This window comes from Meriones unguiculatus, chromosome 3 (assembly GCF_030254825.1).
Source record: "Meriones unguiculatus strain TT.TT164.6M chromosome 3, Bangor_MerUng_6.1, whole genome shotgun sequence".
In the NCBI taxonomy this organism is placed as follows: Eukaryota; Metazoa; Chordata; class Mammalia; order Rodentia; family Muridae; genus Meriones; species Meriones unguiculatus.
This window is the reverse complement of record NC_083351.1, coordinates 12,839,003-12,858,959: the sequence shown is the minus strand read 5'-3', so window position 1 is coordinate 12,858,959 and position 19,957 is coordinate 12,839,003. Positions and strand designations below refer to the sequence as shown.

The 19,957-nt window shown below is 46.7% G+C and overlaps 1 protein-coding gene and 1 long non-coding RNA gene across 3 annotated transcripts; both read left to right on the top strand.

The window, feature by feature from the left end:
* Nucleotides 1-42: 42 nt before the first annotated feature.
* Nucleotides 43-17,099, top strand: LOC110545299 (aflatoxin B1 aldehyde reductase member 3-like). 2 transcript variants are annotated; one of them, XM_060379183.1, is made up of 7 exons: nucleotides 48-309; nucleotides 12,864-13,051; nucleotides 13,266-13,370; nucleotides 13,602-13,698; nucleotides 13,935-14,034; nucleotides 15,457-15,586; nucleotides 16,266-17,099. In XM_060379183.1, the coding sequence occupies exons 1-7, from the start codon at nucleotides 117-119 to the stop codon at nucleotides 16,425-16,427; spliced, it is 975 nt and encodes a 324-aa protein (XP_060235166.1). In that variant the 5' UTR covers nucleotides 48-116; the 3' UTR covers nucleotides 16,428-17,099. The 2 variants fall into 2 exon arrangements, with proteins under 2 accessions (XP_060235167.1, XP_060235166.1); XM_060379184.1 differs by lacking the exon at nucleotides 15,457-15,586 and having other exon boundaries at nucleotides 43-309.
* Nucleotides 316-3,817, top strand: LOC132652957 (uncharacterized). The gene is made up of 2 exons (XR_009590537.1): nucleotides 316-446; nucleotides 3,413-3,817. It is a non-coding gene; the product is annotated as an uncharacterized LOC132652957 (long non-coding RNA).
* Nucleotides 17,100-19,957: the final 2,858 nt, after the last annotated feature.

Here is a 19,957-nt window from a genome sequence, read left to right as displayed (position 1 = left end):
CACGGAAGGCTACTTAAAGCGAAGAGTGCTCTTGGGACCTTTAAGGCTGCCTGCTACTGGCTTCAGTCTTCGTAGGTTGTCTATCTTTCCTTGTCTTCCCCTTCCTTGGCACCGCCATGTCCCGGCAGCAGGACCTGCCTGCTACTGTACTGGGTGTCATGGACATAGGATGGAGCTTGGAGGAGTCGGTGCGCGCTTTCCTGCAGCGCGGTTACACCGAGATAGACACCGCCTTCGTGTACGGGGACGGCCAGTGCGAGACTATCCTAGGTGGCCTGGGGCTCCGGCTGGGCCGCAGCGGCTGTGAAGGTAATGGGCACGCCTGCCATCCTCTCTGCAACAAGCAGAGTTGAATGCTCACAGTACAGCTTCCCGCTCCCCGCTCCTGGCAATCTGATCGCGTCTTGTGCACTGCCCAAGAGCTCTGAGAAACACAAACTCCGCAGGTTAGCCTTACACAACTCTACTGTTTCGTTCCCTTCTTCCAAAAAAAGTGGCCCAGGACTCTCCTTACAATACACCAGCCCTGGCTCAAATTCCATGTGGCTGGCCAGTTCTCTGGGGCATTGGGAACACTGGGCATCTCGCGCTGGCCAGCCTCTCACCAATAGTCCCTACAGGTAGGTAGGTGCCTCTGACACCCATGATCTGATGGGCTCTCTGTTTCTGCAGTCAGCGCAGCGCCAGCAGAGGCCCAGCCTAGACTTTGGACCAGGCAACAGCTCTGCTTTCATATTACAGCCTTGCTCAGGGATCTCTGCTCCAAACTTCTGGGTGCCTGTTAGTTTATCAGTGGCTCCAGCTTTACCCTCAGCTGGCCTAGGGAAATGGAATGACGTAACGGGAGGGAGTTTCTTCGACGACCACGGCTGGAAGAAGAACCATACTTGGGAGGCAAGAAGGCAGCTTGGTTCAACACAACCCAAGAGCCAGTGTTTGTTCAAACTTCCAGAGTTTTTGACTTCGAGTGGTTTGTTTTAGACATATTTAAGCACAGCACAATTTCGGTGAAAACATCCCCGGGGACAACTCAATTCCTATGCACACAAAGCATGGATCAAAGTAAGCTAAATAAAGATTAGACGTGACTACGTTGAAAGTCAGGTCGTGGACTCAGTGGCGGGCTCTTTGATCACTTCCCCCTCGGGGGTACAGCCTTGCCAGGCCACCGAGGAAGATGATGCAACCAGCCTGGATGAGACCGGATAGGCTAGGGTCAGACAGAAGGGGAGGAGGACCTCCCCTATCAGTGGTCTAAGGAAGGTGCAGAGGGGGAGATGAGGGAAGGAGGGTGGGACTGGGAGAAGACGAGGAAGGAGGCTGCAGCCTGGATACAGAGTGAATACATTTTAATTAATTAATTTAAAAAGGAGAAAAATTTCTCAGAGATCTACAGAATATGACATTTAAAGATGTTTTATTAATAAAAGGCTTTTTTTTGACAATGAGAAAAAATAAAGAATTTGATAACCTTATCCTAAATGCTTTTTTTTTTCTTTTTGGTAATGAAGTTAACCTGAATATTTTTTAAGAGCCTAGCTTTTCTTTTTTTTAAAGATTTATTCATTTTATGTATATGAACACTGTTTTTATGCACAGCAGAAGAGGGAATCAGATTCTGTTACAAATGGTTGAAAGCCACCATGTGGTTGCTGGGAATTGAACTCAGGTCCTCTGGAAGAACAGCCAGTGCTCTTAACCACTGAGCCATCTCTCCATCCCCAACTTGAACATTTTTTTTTTAAATAATTTCAAGTTGGAAACATTCAAAATGTGTCACAATTATTTTTTTTTCACTGTAACAATATGAACATATGATTAGATGAGGAAAAAAAAAGTCAGGTGAAACTTCCATAAAGATAGTTTCTATAGACAGGCAGTAGTGGCTCACACCTTTAAATCCCAGCATCGGGGAGGGAGAGGCAGGAAGATCTCTGAGTTCAAGGCCAGCCTGCTCTACTCACTCTATGAAGTGAGTTCAAGAACAGCCAGGGCTACACAGAGAAACTCGGTCTCAAAAAAAAAAAAAAAAAAAAAGGAAAGGAAAAGAAAGAAAAAAGAAAAGAAAAATAAGAAAAAAGAAATCAAAAGGAAAGAAAGAGAGAAAAAAGATAGGTTTTCTAGATTGAGGAAAAACAAGCTTATGATAAGGGTCTGAGGGAGGGTCCAGTGTAGTCCCCAAAGGTCACCAAGCTAGAATGCACATCTGCTCCCAGACTTCTTGGCAGATAACAGGTTATGCATTTCTTTCCTAAAAGAAACACCCCTGTGTGCTAGCATTTCGGGTTCCTCCAAGTGCTTATCTCTGGGCACAAACTCCTCCGTGCCTCCCACAGTGGCCACGTGTCTCTGTGCCGAGGCTCTGCAAAAAGCTCCTTCTGAGTTGGTTGGGAGCTCAGCGGGAGCAGGGTCAGGAGTGAGACATTGAAGAAAGCTACTGCTCCAAAGAAACTAAAAGTACCTGTAGCTTCCAGGTGTGATTCCGGCTGCTGAGGCAGGCAGATTCTGAGTTCCAGGCAAAGAGGAAAAAGAGGGAGTTGAGGAGGAGGGAGCAGAAGAAGAAGAAGAAGAAGAAGAAGAAGAAGAAGAAGAAGAAGAAGAGGGAGAAGAGGGAGAAGAAGGAGAAGAAGGAGAAGAAGAGGGAGAAGGAGAAGAGGGAGAAGAGGGAGAAGAAGGAGAAGAAGAAGAAGAAGGAGAAGAGGGAGAAGAAGGAGAAGAAGAGGGAGAAGAAGAAGAAGAGGAAGAAGAAGAAGAAGAAGAAGAAGAAGAAGAAGAAGAAGAAGAAGAAGAAGAAGAAGGAGAGAGAAAAAAAAAAAAAACAACTAAGGGCTTGGTGCCAGGGACAAAGACAAGATTTGCCAATACTGAGGCGGGTGGGTGTGGCCGCCTTAAATCTGCGGGACAGGTGTACGGGAGAGAAAGGGAAAGTCCTCAGCTGATTCCATCTGAAATGTTTGCCTGCGAGGGAGGGCTCAGAGCGGTTGGCCACTCTGCCTTAATTTATTTGTCTATTTTGCGTTTATCTATTGAGTGTATGCAGTGCACATGCCCACACCACAGCGAGTGTACAGGGAGGTCAAAGAACGGGAGGACCAGCCTGCCTCCATCTTAGGCTTAAAAGCCATCTTACAATGAAGACAAACTAGGCTCATTCCTGTTTATGACTAAATCTCTGTTTCTGGGGATGGAGAGATGGCTCAGAGGTTAAGAGCACTGTCTGCTCTTCCGGAGATCCTGAGTTCAATTCCCCAGCTAACTCCCACGGTGGCTCACAACCATCTGTACTGGGATCTGGTGCCCTCTTCTGGCGTGCAGGTGTACATGCAGATAGAGCACTTGCATGTAAAATAAATACATAAATAAATAAATAAATAAATAAATCTTTTTTTTTTTTTTTAATTTCTGTTTCTAGGGATTAGACTGTGCCTGGGCTGTAACCTCAACTACAAAGGATTCTGTGCTGCCTGTACCAGGAATGGCAATCACGACTTTGTTTCAAAAGTTGTTTATAAAAAAATTTTTTTTAAAGTTGTTTATATTCAATCTTGCAGCTCTTCCTTTATTTCAAAAGGGTTGTAACAACTACCTTGCTAGTTTTGCCCACCTTGCAGCTATGTTTTTGTTTCAGAAGATCTTTAGGACTAACTTGTTATGATGTTCTGCTCCTGTAACCCCTGCCGGCCAAATTCCCCATTTAGACATCCGTTTGCATAAGCTGTGAAAGCCGTGTCTCCCTCACATCCAATGCTGAGTGCTCAAGCCCCGACTGGGGGGGAGGCAGCCAGTGTATAGGAATAAAAAGGCTTGCTTTGATTAATTGATTGCTTTAACTAATTTGACCATGACGATTTGGGCCATGGTCTATCTCCTTCCATCTTTGGGATTAATAGAACAACTTGAAGACATCGGTTCACTCCTTTCACCATGTGGGTTCTGAGATTGAGAGCACAGGGGCCATGCTTGGCAGCAGGCATGCCTGGGGCCCGAGGAATCCAGGAAAGGACATCTCCCTGGGACTGGAGTTCCACATGAATGGGAACCACCAGGTGGGTCCTGGGATTGAATCCAGGTCCTCTGGAAGAACAGCTAGTGCTTATAGCCAATGAATGAGCCATCACTCAGGCCCCATAATGCCTGGTCTAATTTAATGTTCTTAAAGAAGGAAAATTTCCATATTCATAGTTCCTCAGATGTTTCAGGATATTTGATTCTCATTGTGAACCCCAAGATTGTAAACTGTAAAAACCTGTTTCTAGTTGTGGAGAGCGTCGGCTCTAACACACACCTTTAATCCAAGAGCTTCCTGTTTATTGTAAACGGGTGGTTATGGTTAGGTTCCACCATCCCTGGCACACAGCTTTAATCTGAGAGCTTTCTGCACACAGGATTTAATAAAGTTAACCTGAGGTCAAGAGGCAGAAGGGGAAAAAAGCATCTGAGAGGGATTAAACAGAAAGGAGGGACACTGAGAGAAGGGTACTTAAGACAGCATGGGGAAGCAAGAACGGCCTTTGGGCCTTTTCCTTCTGAACGTGAGCTGAGTAAAAAGGCTTTTTCCTCCTGGGATGTTGGCTGCGCAGGTCAACTGGGTGCTTTTGCTGACTCTCTGAGTAATAGGTTTTCACCCCAGCATCTAGTTCCTAAGTCTTTATTGGTAAAATCGAATGGTTGGGATTTTCATTTTTTAAAACAACACTCAAACCTACTTGCTTCTGGGTTTTCAGGGCTCCCCCGACTGCCTTTGGACTGCTAAAAGGACTTTCCAAGTGTGGAAAGTTCCTCTTATCCATCCATCCATCCATCCATCCATCCATCATCCAACTATCCAACTGGGCTTCTCAGCAGGGGCAGGGAGAGGAGCAGGGACTCACAAAGATGGCCCAACACTGGCCTGTTTTCACAAGCGGAGTCTGTAGCTGGCCCTGACTTTCCTTCTCACAGGCCCTCAGGGGGAAGCCTCTCATGTCTCTGTCTCCAGTTCCTTCTGTACCTTCCTCACCCTGTGATCAGACCTGCCCATCATCCATGCTGCATTCAGGGTCATCTTTTAAAACATCTTCAGATGACACAGAGCTCTGGAGTTGGAAGATTCAGAGACCACCTACAACCTCTAATCTAAAGGCAGGACTCCATGTGGGGTGCTTTCAGGGCCGTTTTGCTTCTGGTCTGCTGCCTTTTCTCTTTTCATGTATCCCCCATCCCAGACCTGGAGCCCTGGTACCTGGGATGGCAGGTGTGGCTCCCACCCAGGGCTTTCTTGCTCATATTTTTAAAGCCTGTGCACTTCCTGTGAGTGGGTGTCTCTCTGTTCCTTCTCTGCTGGTCTCTCACTTGCCCTAAACACTCAGAGGAGATTCTGAGGGAGCCTGGTGAGCCCCCAGAAAAAGGTTTGTCTCCCTGCTATGGACCTGCATGCTCTTCCCTGCCTCCCTTTCTCCACATCCAGTTGTCCCCTGTGTAATTATCATGGTGAGGACCCTAACTACTCCTAATGTCCACTATCCCCTAAGCCTGAACAATTCTGGGGACTTCTCTGTGAGCTGTTATCACTTTAACTTCCATTTACAGTTGGTAGGACTGTGGAAAGGAGAGTAATAAAGTCAAGGCCACAGCCACTAATGGCAGTGCTAAGATTTGACAGAGCTGACCTTCCCTGTCCCCTGACCCACACCACACATATATGGAGAGGAATTTTAATTCAAAACATGGCTGCTCTGGCAAGAGAACACATCCAAAGACCTTCTAGGTTTGGGTGATCTGGCTGGAATACAGACACACCTCTAATCCCAGGAGACAGAAGCAAACAGATCTCTGAGTTCAAGGCCAGCCTGACATAAAGCAAGTTTCAGGTAAAGAAAGGCATAGGTCCAGGCATGGTGGTCCACTCTTTTAATCCCAGCACTCAGGAGACAGGCATGCAGATCTCTGAACCAGTTACTTCTGTTGACTTAGTAAGATGAGAGGCAGTGCAGGGGAATAGAGTTTGCGGGATTCAGGGCCAGTTTTTATCAGGACAGTTATACAGAGATAGGCTGAAGAGAGAACAAGCTGGAAACAGGTGAAGACAGAACTAGCCTGAGAATGGGAAGGAGCCAGAAGGTTAGAAGAGATTGCTGGGATTAGTTTGTGGGCAAGCAGAGCATTTTAGTGGAAAATTGAGAGAAGCCAGATTGAACCAGTCATCTTGGAGACAAGTTTGAGCCTGAACCAGCCAGCAAGAGCTCAGAAAAAACTAAAGAGTGAGATTATTCAGCAGTAAGTCTCATAGACTGAAAACATTCTAGGCCGAGATTAGACTGTATGGAGGCTAGAGGCATCCGGGACTAGGCCTAGGTTAGCAGACAGAGGCAGGGAGCCCCTGAGATGACAATTACTTCTGGCAAATAGAAGATCCTTTCACACATATCACCTAGCCCAGGTTGGCCTCCTACTCACTGTACAGCCATGGCTGGCCTTCTGGCCTCCTCCTATTAAGTGGTGGTGTCTTGTTTGGGTTTTATGGCTGTGAAGAGACACCATGAGCACCGTAGCTCTTATGAAGAAAAACATTTAATTGGGGCTAGCTTACAGTTTCAAAGGTTTAGTCCATTGTCATCTTGGCAAGAAACATAGTGGGATGGAGGCAGCTGTGGTGCTGGAGAAGGAGCTGAGAGTTATACATCTTGATCAGCAGGTATTGGAAGGAGACTGTGTGCCACCCTGGGCAGAGCTTGAGCATAGGAGACCTCAAAGCCTGCCTCCACATTGACATACTTCCTCCAGCAAGGCCATGCCTACTCTAACAAGGCCAAGGCCATACTTCCTAATAGACACACTCACTATGGACAAACTGCTCTGGCCAGCGGAGCTTGTTATTCGGGGGATAGAAGAGAATCTGATCCTGTGAAAAGATGAGCGAGAGAAAAGAACGAGTCCAAGCAAACAGGTGCTTGTCAAGGACTAACTTTACTGAGCAAAATCAGCTTTTATAAAGGGTTCAGGATGAGGAAGTAGGGTGGGTGAACAGTTACAGATTCTTCTCGGCCAGGGGCCTGAAACATCTTGTGATAAGCCACGGTTCTGTGAGCACATCTCTACTCCTGCCAAGTAGTATGTTTACCGCAGGTAAGGGAACGGGCAAGTTGAGGCAGGTTGGTGAGTTTCCACAGGTGGTCTCTGACATCTCCAAGCAGTATGTTTACTGCAGGTAAGGGAATGGGCAAGTTGAGGCAGGTTGATGAGTTTCCACAGGTGGTCCCTGACATCTCCCCCTCTCTAGTCTAAATAAAATGGAGGAAAGAGATGATTTGCTGCAGCTCGTAAGATGGGGAACTTTGTAAATCGGGGTCAATTGTTTTTAATTTGCCAAATGAAAATTTTAATTTTATGATAGGGGATAGAAACTGTGGTAGTGAGGCCAGAGGGCTGAACGTTAGAGACCTGCGGGCAAGGCAGATTGCGTCCCCCAGAAGTGACGATTTGGGGGCTAGCACCCAGGTCCTGCTTTGAGGGCCCAAGTCCACAACCACCAGTCATCAATCCAAACATGGGGCACAAACAGGGTCTGAGCCTGCTAGAATGACAAGGCTCGGGCCTTACCCGTCATGGGAGCGGCCTCCTCCAGGCGAGGTCGTCCTGTCTTAGGTGGACCAAGGCTTGTATGTTCATTCCATCTCTGACTTACCAGACCACTCACTTTGTGGAAAGTAACACTTTTTTAGATCGCCTGCCCACAAGATATAAGATAGCTCGCCCAAAAGTGGCCATGGAGAATTTGGAAAGACAATCTTGATCAAATTTTTATCACATTTTACCACAGTAAACGTTAGCCAATTATAACAGCCAATTAGGAAGCTGCAGGAACCATTAGGGAAACTCCACACTTATTTGTCCCTAACTAACAGGTGAAGCCAAGACCTCCCCCCGGTTGTTTTGAGGGACGAGAAGTCAAGGCGTTGAGGTGTTGTGCCGCTCTTGTCCATGGTGGAGTCCACGGGGGGGGGGTCCTCCGTGGTGCTCAGGCGATGATAATGGACCGCAATGGGTTTCATTGCTGAGTCTACCTGTGACTTAACAAAACTGGTTAATCTATTAAAGGCCCAAGGGCCGAAGGAGAGGAGTAAGAGAATGCCAACCACATAACAAGGGAGGGCTGTAGGATGTTCATGGTTCTGTAATTAAGCACAATGAGGATCTTTCTCAGGGATTTCCAATCCCTGAGGGTCAACCAATTAGCCTTTCAGGAAGCCATCTAGCACTTTGAGCTTTGGAGTCATAAATGCAAGCATGGCCTTTTCCCCAAATGAGTACTGGGTCGGGTCCAGACCATTTAAAGGTTAGAGGGTCTTTCCATAAGACCTGGGCATAAGAATCAGCCGTGGTAGGGTGCCAAAATCGATCAGCTGCAGATTTTCCATTATTATCATAGGTTAAAAAATTTAAAACAAATAAAGCATGGTTTAGCAAGGTCTTAAAATTACCTTTAAGTGGGTACTCCTCCAGAATATTGTAATTTATTAAGCATGTTTTTTTAAGGTTTGATGTGCTCTTTCTATGATGCTCTGTCCTTGAGGGTTGTATGGGATGCCTGTAAGGTGTTTAATATTAAGCTGAGCACAAAACTGCTTAAAGCTGGAGCTAGTATAACCAGGTCCATTACCTGTTTTAATAATCTTAGGTAAGGGCATAAAGGCAGAACAGGCAAGGATATGACTAATAACATTTTTTGTGGCCTCCCCGGTCTGTAATGAGGCACATAGGAATACACTAAAGGTATCTATGGAAACATGAATATATCTTAGCTTGCCAAAGAGTGGATAGTGGGTCACATCCATTTGCCATAGTTCTCCAGGGGTGAGACCGCAGGGATTGACCCCCAAATGCGGCTCAGGCAGAAGTGTCAAACAACCTTGACATTGTCGAACGATTTGTTGAGCCTGTTCTCGGGTGATGGAGAACATTTGCCGAAGGGTCTGGGCATTTAAATGATGTAACCGATGAGCCTCTTGTGCCTGAGTTACTGGATCGGGCAAGGCCACGGTGGCAACTGTGCCAGTTATAGCAATATTCTGTGTGGCCCGATCAACAAGTTCATTTCCTTTACTTAATGGTCCGGGGAGTCCCGAATGTGTCTGAAAATGTCCTATAAAAAAGGGGTCATCTCTTGCTAGTATTAATTGTTGAAGTTTGGCAAAAAGAGGTGAAGCATTTGTAGAAGGGCGAATATAAGGAACGGTCTCAAGAAGGGGAACCGCCGTGGCAACATCGGCACTATCGGTGTAAAGATTAAATGGTTGATCAGCAAGAACATTAAAAACCTGGATAACGGCAGCTAATTCAACAAGTTGTGCTGAGGTAAATTTAGTCTGAGCCTGAAAGATTTTGTTATTAATATTAAAGGCTGCAGTCCCAGAAGAGGAGCCATCAGTAAAGGCCAATCCAGCCCCAGGGACGGGGGATGTCTTGGTCCGCTTGGGGAAAACAATGGGCTGTTTATACAAAAATTGGACCAGCTTATCAGCAGGGTAGTGATTGTCTATTTTTCCTTGAAAGGAAATGCAATTAACGGTCCACTCACCAGAAAGCTGTAAAAGCCACTGAACTTCAGAGGCAGTGTAAGGAACACAAATAGTGTCAGGATCTTTTCCAAATAATTTAAAGGAATATTCTTGACCCAATCTTAAAATTTGTGCCACTAAAGACAGGTATGTAGGCAAAACTTTAGAAGGGGAGGCAGGTAAATGAACCCAAAATAATGGTCCCTTCTGCCACAGGAGGCCGGTAGGGGAAAAGGTTGTAGGGAAAATAAGTAGCCACAAGGGGAAAGCAGGAGAGTAATATTTAATATTTTGATCTTGAATTGCCTTTTCAACAATTTGTAGGGAAATCTTGGCCTCCGGGGTAAGATCCCTTGGAGAGGAGGGGTCGGTGTCCCCCTTTAATATATCAAATAGAGGTTTTAATTCTCCAGTGGTTAGCTTTAAATATGGCAGCCAATTAATGTCTCCCAAAAGTCATCGAAAGTCATTAAGCGTTTTTAGGGAATCTTTTCTCAGCTGAATTTTTTGTGTTAGGACTTTGTTAGGAAATAATTCAAAACCCAAAAATAAATGAGGGGGCTGTATCTGTATCTTTTCGGGGGCTATTTGAAGTCCATAATCTTGGAGTCCACTAATCAAACTTTGGCTAACATTTAGTAATTGTTCCATATTGGGCCCTGCAAGCAAAAGATCATCCATGTAATGAATGATATAAAGATCTGGGTAAAGGAGCCGAAAGGGATCTATAGCTTGTGCTACATATTTTTGACACAAGGTTGGACTGTTAGCCATTCCCTGTGGTAAAACCTTCCATTGAAAGCGTGGTGACGGTCCTACACAATTTATAATGGGGAGGCTAAAAGCAAAGCGCTTGCATTCTTCTGGGTGTAAGGGTATAGAAAAGAAGCAGTCTTTGATGTCTATAACTATTTTTGCATAGCCCGAAGAGACAGCTATTGGTGAGGGAAGGCCAGGTTGGAGGGCCCCCATGGGCACCATAGTTTTATTTATTTCTCTTAAGTCTTGGAGCAATCTCCATTTTCCTCCCTTTTTTTGAATGACAAAAATGGAGGTATTCCAAGGGGAGGTGGATGGTTCAATGTGGCCAGCCATTAGCTGTTCCTGCACGAACTGCATGGCAGCCGTTAATTTATTTTGTGGAAGGGGCCATTGATCTACCCAGACAGGGACGTCACTCTTCCAGGTTATCTTGTCTGCCTGGTGTGCAGGAGGAGCAATGGCCCTTAGAAAAAATGGGAGTTGTAACCAAGACCTGTCCTGGACATTTTAGGGGTGACTGCAATAAGATCCGGGGCACCCTGATTATTTTTGCCCAGTCCTTTTCCAGGAATAAATCCTTGATCAAGCATTTGACGAGTCACTGTTTCTGAGGGGCTAAACATAAAGACTCCCATCTGAGTTAGAATATCTCTCCCCCAGAGATTGACTGGGAGGCCCGGGACTACAAAAGGTTTAACATGTCCAGAGTTTCCCTCAGCATCTTTCCATGTTAAAAGCTGGGAACTTTGAAGGGTGTTAGTGGATTTACCTAGGCCCTGTAAGTGAGTCATTGAGGGCTGGAGGGGCCAAGATGTAGGCCAGGCATTTTGTGAGATTACGGTGGAGTCAGCCCCTGAATCTAGAATGCCCTCAAAAGTTTTTCCATTGAGCTCAAGTTTGAGAGTGGGACATTTTTGGGTGCTCTCTTGAATCCAATAGATATCTGAGGACCCTGGTATAGAACTTCCTCGATGAGGCTTTAATGAAGGGGCGGATGAATCTAAAGGTAGGGGAAGGGCCTGGGCCAATCGCTGTCCTTGTTTAATGAAAAGAGGTCCCTGTGAACTACTAGCCAAAATTTTTATTTCTCCCATGTAGTCATTATCTACCACCAAGGGAAAAACGGTGATGCCTTTTAGGGTATCAGAGGCTTGAGACCGAGGTCGAGAAGCCATGTGAGAGGCGAAGTAAGAGGCAGAGTGGAGGCAGAATTCAGCAACAGACAAGAGTCGGCGCTTTCTAGGATCATCGTCCACATTATCTACAATGTCTCTAGTTAATCCCCAATAGGAGAAAACAGTCGGGGAAACGGAAGATTCTCTTCAGTTTCCATTCTTTGATTTAATTCTCTTCCAACCTTTTGCCATTTCTTAGGATGAATAGTTGGCCCGTCTATCATAAACCAAGGACAGGCTTCATCAATAAAACAAAAGAAATTTATGAGGTCCTTTTTCTTTACCCTTACTCCTCTCTCTCTGACGGAAGCCTTGAGATCACGAATGAAACATGCTTCCTTTGACAATGAATGGCCCATCTTGATGGGATGGAATGATGAGGGAGAACAACACTTACCAGGCCTTACCGTCTCGTGGGTCTAGAAGCGGTGGCCTTCAGGGAGAATGACCTATCACTGTTCTCCAGAGTCTCCGTCCAGAGGGGATTCGTTCTTCTAGCCCCACGTCTGGGTGCCACCTGCTCCGGCCAGCGGAGCTTGTTATTTGGGGGATAGAAGAGAATCTGATCCTGTGAAAAGATGAGCAAGAGAAAAGAACGAGTCCAAGCAAACAGGTGCTTGTCAAGGACTAACTTTACTGAGCAGAATCAGCTTTTATAAAGGGTTCAGGATGAGGAAGTAGGGTGGGTGAACAGTTACAGATTCTTCTCAGCCAGGGGCCTGAAAAATCTTGTGATGAGCCACAGTTCTGTGAGCACATCTCTGCTCCTGCCAAGCAGTATGTTTACCGCAGGTAAGGGAACAGGCAAGTTGAGGCAGGTTGATGAGTTTCCACAGGTGGTCTCTGACATCTCCAAGCAGTATGTTTACTGCAGGTAAGGGAATGGGCAAGTTGAGGCAGGTTGATGAGTTTCCACAGGTGGTCCCTGACAACAAAAAATCAAACACACTGACTTACGAGGACATACCTATTCAAACCACCACAGTGTGTGTGTGTGTGTGTGTGTGTGTGTGTGTGTAGTGTATTCCAGCCCAAGCTGACATGCTTGTGGAGACCAGAAATAGATAACATCTTCTATCCACTCTACCTCTTTTTTTTTTCTTTTTCTTTTTCCTTTTTTATTATTTATTTATTTATTTATTTATTTATTTATTTATTAAGAAAAGGTCTTTCTTCAACTGAACAGAGTTCAGGATTTCCCTCAGATGGTTGGAAAGTGAGCCCCAGGATCAGCCTGTCCTCTCTCCCAAGCAAAAGAGAGTTTGAAGACAGGGCTGCCGAGCCCTGCCTTTCATTTGGCTCAAATAATACACGATGAGCACTTCACACACAAAATTGCACAAAGACACGCATACTCCCAGCTCTTAACTTCTACTGTTCTTCCCCAAAGTGAAAATGGCCACTAAGTGTATTCCAAGGATCAGGACTTCACAGAACCTTGACAATATCCGGTTCCAGCTGGAGACATCCCTGAAGCGGCTGCAGTGTCCCCGGGTGGACCTCTTCTACTTACACATACCAGACCACAGCACCCCTATAGAGGAGACCCTGCAGACCTGTCACCAGCTGCATCAGGAGGTGAGGTGGCCCCTGAGCTTGGAGAGATGCCCTCTGACCTTTCATCTTCACCCTACCAGGAGAGTGAGTGCTGGGAACACACAGCAGAGCAGGGCACAGGCCTCACTCCAGGCTACCGACATTGTCAGTCTGCTTTTACTGGTCTCCAGGGCTGAGTAGGGCTGTGATGGAGTCTCTCTCTGAGCTGGGCTGTGATGGAGTCTCTCCCCTGTAGGGCAAGTTTGTGGAGCTTGGCGTGTCCAACTATGCCTCCTGGGAAGTGGCTGAGATCTGTACCATCTGCAAGAAAAATGGCTGGATCATGCCAACTGTGTACCAGGTGAGAGGAACCTGCTGTGCCAGGACCATTCAGACTTTGGGTCCAAGCCTCCACTGATCTTTGGGCATAACCATAAACTAGTGGTTTATGATTATGCTCAATTCTACCACCACTATGTGTATGCCCTCATTGTCAAGGTCCAGGAATGTTAAGGACTAAACTGAGGACTTTACAAGGTACAGTTGGGTCTCTCTCTTGACATGGCCCTTCTCCCCAACTGTTTCCCTGCAGGGCGTGTACAATGCCACCACCAGGCAGGTGGAGAAGGAGCTCCTCCCCTGCCTGAGACACTTTGGACTGAGGTTCTACGCCTACAGCCCATTGGCTGGTATGGGTTGCCATGAGCACAAGTCCTGTGGGTGGGTGGGCATGCCCAGCCCAGCTTTATATAGTGCTGCCATAGGAGATATCCAGTCCAGTCCCTGGGAAGCTGGGATCTTTGAGAAGGGGTGCCTGGGTCCCCTTCTTTTCAGGCTCCCTCCTGCTCTCCAGTTCCTAACAAACAGGGTCCTGGCAGCCTCTGGGAGGAGTCTGGACCAGGGTTTCACTACTGTTTTCCCACAGGAGGCCTGCTGACTGGCAAATACAAATATGAAATAAAGGAAGAGGAGCAGCCCTTGAGCCGCTTCTTTGGGAAGAAATATGATAATTTCTACAGGGACAAGTAAGTTGTGTTGGGGGCTGTGTCTGGGTAGGAAGTTCATATCCCAGCACCCACGTAACAATCTTTCTAAGTTGCTTGCCTTCCTGTAGTACAGTGTTGAGCTGAGACAAGAAGATCGCTGGCCTTGCTGGCTGTCAGCTACTGCCAAGGTTCGGTAAAAGACCCAGTTTATGTAGTTATTTGTTTCTTTTTGCGATGGATGTTTTGCCTGCATGCCAGCCTGTGCGCCACATTCACGCAGTGCCTGAGGAGGCCAGAAGAGGGCATCAGGTCACCCTAAAACTGGAGTTACAAAAGGTTGCTAGCTGCCGTGTAGGATTTGGGAATGGATCCTGGTTGTCTGGATGAGTGGTGAGCTCTCGGAGCTACGAAGCCATGTCTCCAGCCCCAAGATGCCCTGTGTTAATGATGTACAGTAGATAGTGCCAGATCAGGACACTGGCATTTTCCTCTGGTCTTCGTGTGCACACATGAATGTGTATATACGCTCACCAGCCCTGGCACACAAATCAAATCAAATAACATGAAAGAAGAAAAAATGTGCTTGGTGGTATAGCTCAATGGTGAGTGCTTGTATAGCAAGTACGACGTCCTGGGTTCAGTCCTCAGTTCTGAGAAGAGAACAAACAAAGAGAAGAACTAAGAAAACATTACAAAACAGAAAAGGAAAGGAAAAATTATCAAGATTGTCAACCATAATACATGCACAGTGACAGAAGGAAATTGTTTTCTGGGCCATTCTTTTTTCCTTAGACAGGGCTCACTGTGTAGACCAGGCTAACCCATTACACATGGCCTTCCTTCCTGTTGGAGCTTCCTAAGCGCTGGAATTAGATGTGTGTGCTGCTATGACCAGCCACGCTGTAAGAAGAACATATTGAAAATCGATCCCTCCCTCGTACAATACATCCCGATCAGTTTCCCCTCCCTCCACTCCTTCTAGCTTCCTCCCACCTCCCCTCTTTCCCAGATCCACTCTCCCTCTGTTTCCCTTCAGAAAAGAGCAGATCTCCAAGAAACAACAACTAACAAGATACAATAAGACAAGACAAAAGCCCCCATGTAGAGGCTGGACATGGCCTCCTATAGGAGAGAAATTGTCCCAAGAGTAGGCAAAAATTCTTTTTCAAGAGAGGAATCCTTGTATCCCAGGCTGGTCTTGAACTTGCTATGTAGCTGAAGATGACCTGGAATATCTGATCCTCCTGCCTCTATGTCCCTGGTGCTGGCATTACAGACATGTGCCACCACACACGTTAAGTGAGGAGGTGGAGACTGAACCCAGGGCATCTGGCATAGCCAGGCAAGCCTACCACCACCTGAGCTACATCCCTGACCCCAGCCCCTCAGGCCTGCAGGGATTAGCTTATGCTCAAATGACACCAAGAGACTGATGCCTCTACTTCCTTCCTCACCAATGAGCTACTGGAAGGAAAGCTACTTAAAGGGCATTGACCTTGTGAAGGAGTCCTTGAAGACCACCTATGGCACCAGAGCCCCGAGCATGACCTCGGCTGCCTTGCGGTGGATGTACCATCACTCACAGCTCCAGGTAGCCCAACCATCCCTTGCTGCTTGCTCAGCTTCTGCCCCTTCAGGAAACCCAGAGTTGCCTGTATGTGCATTCTGAGGAGCATACTTGTACTTGTCCTCTCTTCTGGGACTCTTTTTCTTCTGGTTCTCATGAACATCTGCCTTTGTTCTGCCTATTCCTCTGTGTCAGGCTTGGCACAGAGCCTTGCCTCATGGATTAAGCAGCTCCTAAGAACTTAGGCCCTGCTGAGTCCCCATTAGCACTGGAGTCTACAGAGTCCTACTAAGGGGATAGAAATTAATGTAAGTTTAATTATAAGTCCTGCTCTTCAGTTGGAACCAGTCTCCTCTCTTCTGGGGGTCTGCATCTTGGTCATGAAGTCTCTTTGGGTTCAGCATTAGACAGTAACAGAGTATCTGATAAGCTTCCAAAGGATGCTCCATAAATTTGGCTAATAAACAATCAGGAAATAAGAGCATCTCAGAGTGGCATTTTTACAAATTGAAGAACTCTTCAGCCTACACGGAGGAGCACAGTGATGGGGCTGGAGGATGGTCAAGGTCTATAGGCCAACTGATCAACATATATTCAGTTCTTTCTGGGAGATTAGGATGTCAACATATGCAGTTTTTCAAATGTTAGCTACAGATAGGCAAAGAGAGGCAAGTAACAGGAATCTGGCTGTCTCTTCTTGCAGGGCTCCCAAGGAGATGCAGTTGTCTTGGGCCTATCCAGCCTGGAGCAGCTGGAAGAGAACTTGGCTGCCACTGAGGAAGGGCCCCTGGAGCCAGCTGTTGTGGAAGCCTTTAACCAAGCCTGGAATATGACTGCCCAGGAGTGTCCCAACTACTTCAGATAGACCATCATGGCTCACAGCCAGGGGCTTTTCTGCCACCTCTTGGAATCACACCCTGGCCATTCCTTGCCTTATGCTGCCTTCGTGTGGTCTTTTCTGTCAGTCTCAACCCATGCAATGTTCTAGATTGCAGCCCTGCTTGCTTCCTGAATAAAGGAATTAGAGAATTTTAATAAATTTAAAGGAATAAATAAATTATTCATTTTCTGAATGAAGCAGGTGTCTGAGGAATCTGCAGTTCAGACTGACTGTCTCTGAGAGACCAAAGTATTAAAAATTAGATTTTTTGGTTATTGAATTAAAGTTTAAAGCACAAGCTTGAACGAAGGCCAGCCAGGTAGAGACATATCCAGGCACCTGCAGGGAGGAACTAGCCTCACCCCATTCTTTTCCTACCTACTTGAGATACAGGTGCTAGGAAACCAGTCCAGATGGCCAGGCCAGAACCGTTTATGGACTGGTCACCTAAAGTAAACAAATTATTTCAAAAGTCAATTTCCCTTACCTCTTGGTGTAATGACACAGCTTGGAGCCCCCTCCTCTCCCGCTTACAGTTTTGCCCTTTACAAACCTTGTTCTCTAGACCTTTCCACCTCACTCCTCCTCTTCACCAGGGAGGTTGCTGCATCCTGGGCTCAAGCTTGTATCAAATAAATCTTCATGTGTTTGGCAACAGACTTGACTTCTGGTGGTCTTTTGGGGTCTCTAGGTCCGGTTACAACATTGGAGTTCCCACTAAGATTCCGGGACTCCCGCAGGACCCCAGAGCCTTGGTCGAGAAGGTCTATTACTAGCTGGTGAGATTTTTTTTTTTGGCTCAGTGTCTCTGTGCAGTGCCTATGTTTGTCTACTTTCTGGTCTCTGAAAAGCCTCGAGGTGATGGTTTAAATGGCAAGAGGTGCCTAGGAGTGGACACACTCAGGGGGCACAGCAGTTGGGGTCTTGGGAGTCATCCCTGTCTCCGGGGTGGTTGACGGAGTGCCCACCCACCAATTGGAGAGTTTTGGTGGATGTGGAATCCCACCATCTACTCTCCTCTTGTGCTTTTGGCTTCCATGGCAGGGAAACCAGAGTAGAAATCTGTTGTACTTGTCTTCCTATTTGTTATGATAAACCTCTTTGGGGAGTATGTTGTGCCTGTCCTGGAGGAGGAACCTGTTTCTGCTTTTGCCTTTCCCATCACGAGTGAAAGCCAAGAGCTTGGTTTCAACTGTTTTTTTTTTTTTTTTTTTTTTTTTTTTCAGTCACAGCGCACTACGTTGCTTGCATTTGTCTTTCTGTCTTGTTTGTGAATCTTTGTTTGCATTTGGACTGTGGGACTGTGACAGACACATGGGACAGACTTCCGCTAATCCCTCCCTGTTCTTCCTGACCCTTCCATGGCGGGCCATTTTGTCCTACTGTGGCGTAATTCATGGTCCCTCTGGTGTTGGGCAGGAATGTGAGGGTGGGGCTGGGAATGAAATTGTAGAGACCACCCCTTGGCCAGTGAGTGTCTGGCACCGGGCGCACCTCCACCATGGCAGTTAGCAGTGACTGGCTCTGGGACACCTGGGAAGGCCCGGGTGGGGAAGGTTGATGGGGGGACATAGTGTCACTTGTAGTGCCAGACCATCCCACCCTGAGTGTTACAGAACCCTCTCCCCCGGCAACAGTGCTCACCAAATCCGGGGCTAAGGGGTGGGGGGAGGAGAGGGCACCTTCATCATGGCGGGGCAGGTGGAGCTTGCTCACCTAGGCTGGTGGGAGAGCATTTCCACCTAGAGTGCAGAGGGAGGGAGCTCTCACTGCTTAGAAGAGCTCCACTTGTGCAAGCCTGCCTCCTGGAGGGGAACTGACAATGGTAACCTTCTACCATAGTGGGGCCCACTTCTCTTCCAAGGAAAGCATGAGAGGGCAGAGGTGAGCAGGGGATGGCTGCACCATGTGACCCCCTGGGAAACACTGTCAACAAGTCTCAAACTCCCAAAGGCAGGGCGGGCTGGGTGACAAAGTGATGGGACAGGCTGATGGGACAAAGTGCTTGAAATTACAGCTGAATGGAGAAAAAAGGTTTTGTCTGTTTAAATGTATGTATGACCATTACATGTTTGTTTTTGACTGGTCTTAAATGGTTAATATGCTCTGTAAGTCTTGGTACAGCATCTGCTGTATTCACTATTAGGTATTTGCCTACCCTTCAGTGACAGTGACAGGCTCCATTGCTGCTTCACCCAAAGCGGTGGCTTTGTGGAGCTTTGCCTTGTTGTGCCTGATTCATGAGACCCCAAAAGACCGCCAGGAGTTGAGTCTATTGCAAAACATATGAGGGTGTTTTTATTATAAGCTATAGCTTGGGCTCACACCCTCACCACCACAGCAATTGAGAACAGAGAGCCTTGTGCTCAGGGTAGGTGGTTGATTTAAAGATTCTAGTCCCTCCCAGCCCACCCAAAACAGGGGAATTCCTGTCTGGCAAGCATCTATTGGTTGAAACACAAAAGGGGATGTTGCATTTTGAATTGATTTGCTATAAAAAAGCCTCCCAACCATTAATGGTCTGGCTTCCCTTGTTTGGCTGTTCTAGGGAGAGGGGTTATCTGGGCTGGTTTCCTGGCAACTGTATCTCTAGTGGGCAGGAAAAGAGTGCAGTAAGGCTGGTTCCTCCCCAAAGGTGGCTGGATATATCTCCACCTGTCTGGCCTTTGTTCAGGTTCATGCTTTAAACTTTAATTCAATAACCCAAAAAAACAATTTTTAGTTCTTTCGTCTCTTGACCCAACCCGAGGGCTAGTCAAACAGGCTCCACCTGGAAGAGGGGCTGGGAATAGATTAGGGGCAGAGACTCAAAGAATGGGAAAAGAGGCAAGTTTCTGATCAAGGTCCTGTTTACTGAACATTCAAACAGCACTTATAAAGCAAAGGATCACAAGCAAATTTTCTCACGGCAACAACTCATCTGCATCACCTGGCAAAGCATCCGAGGATTCACTCAAGGTTACACAAGGTTTGCTCTCTGGTTCCCAGGGTTTCACGGCATTTATTATCTAGTTCTTGGGGACAGAACACCCTGCTGTAAAGACTGCCAAGGTCAGGCTTCCAGAAGTTGCCAAGGTCAGTCTCTGAGAAACTGAACTTTAGATTAGATCATGTCTGCCAAGGCCAGGAGGCAAAACTCCATTTATCAGACTCCTTCAGTCTCTCATTCCCCTCTTCCCATGATCATTTGAAGACCCAATCATGGGTCTTCTGGATATGACTCCTGGTGTTCTCCAGATTTACCTTTCCATAATGGGATCTGAGTATCATTAACTGTATCGATCCCAAGCATTCCTTCATGAAAGCCATCAAGCGACATAAATACAAGGCCCAAAAGTAAAAATCAAAATGAGTAGGGGACTCATGAGGATGGATATAAAGGTAGTAATCCAAGGAGAACTATTATACCAGGATTTAAAATATCCTCTGGAATCCTCTCTCTAGAGTCTCTCCAGGCTTTTTGTCCAGTTGCTGCTTCATCTAAGCAGGTTCCCAAGATAATAGCTAATGTCAGG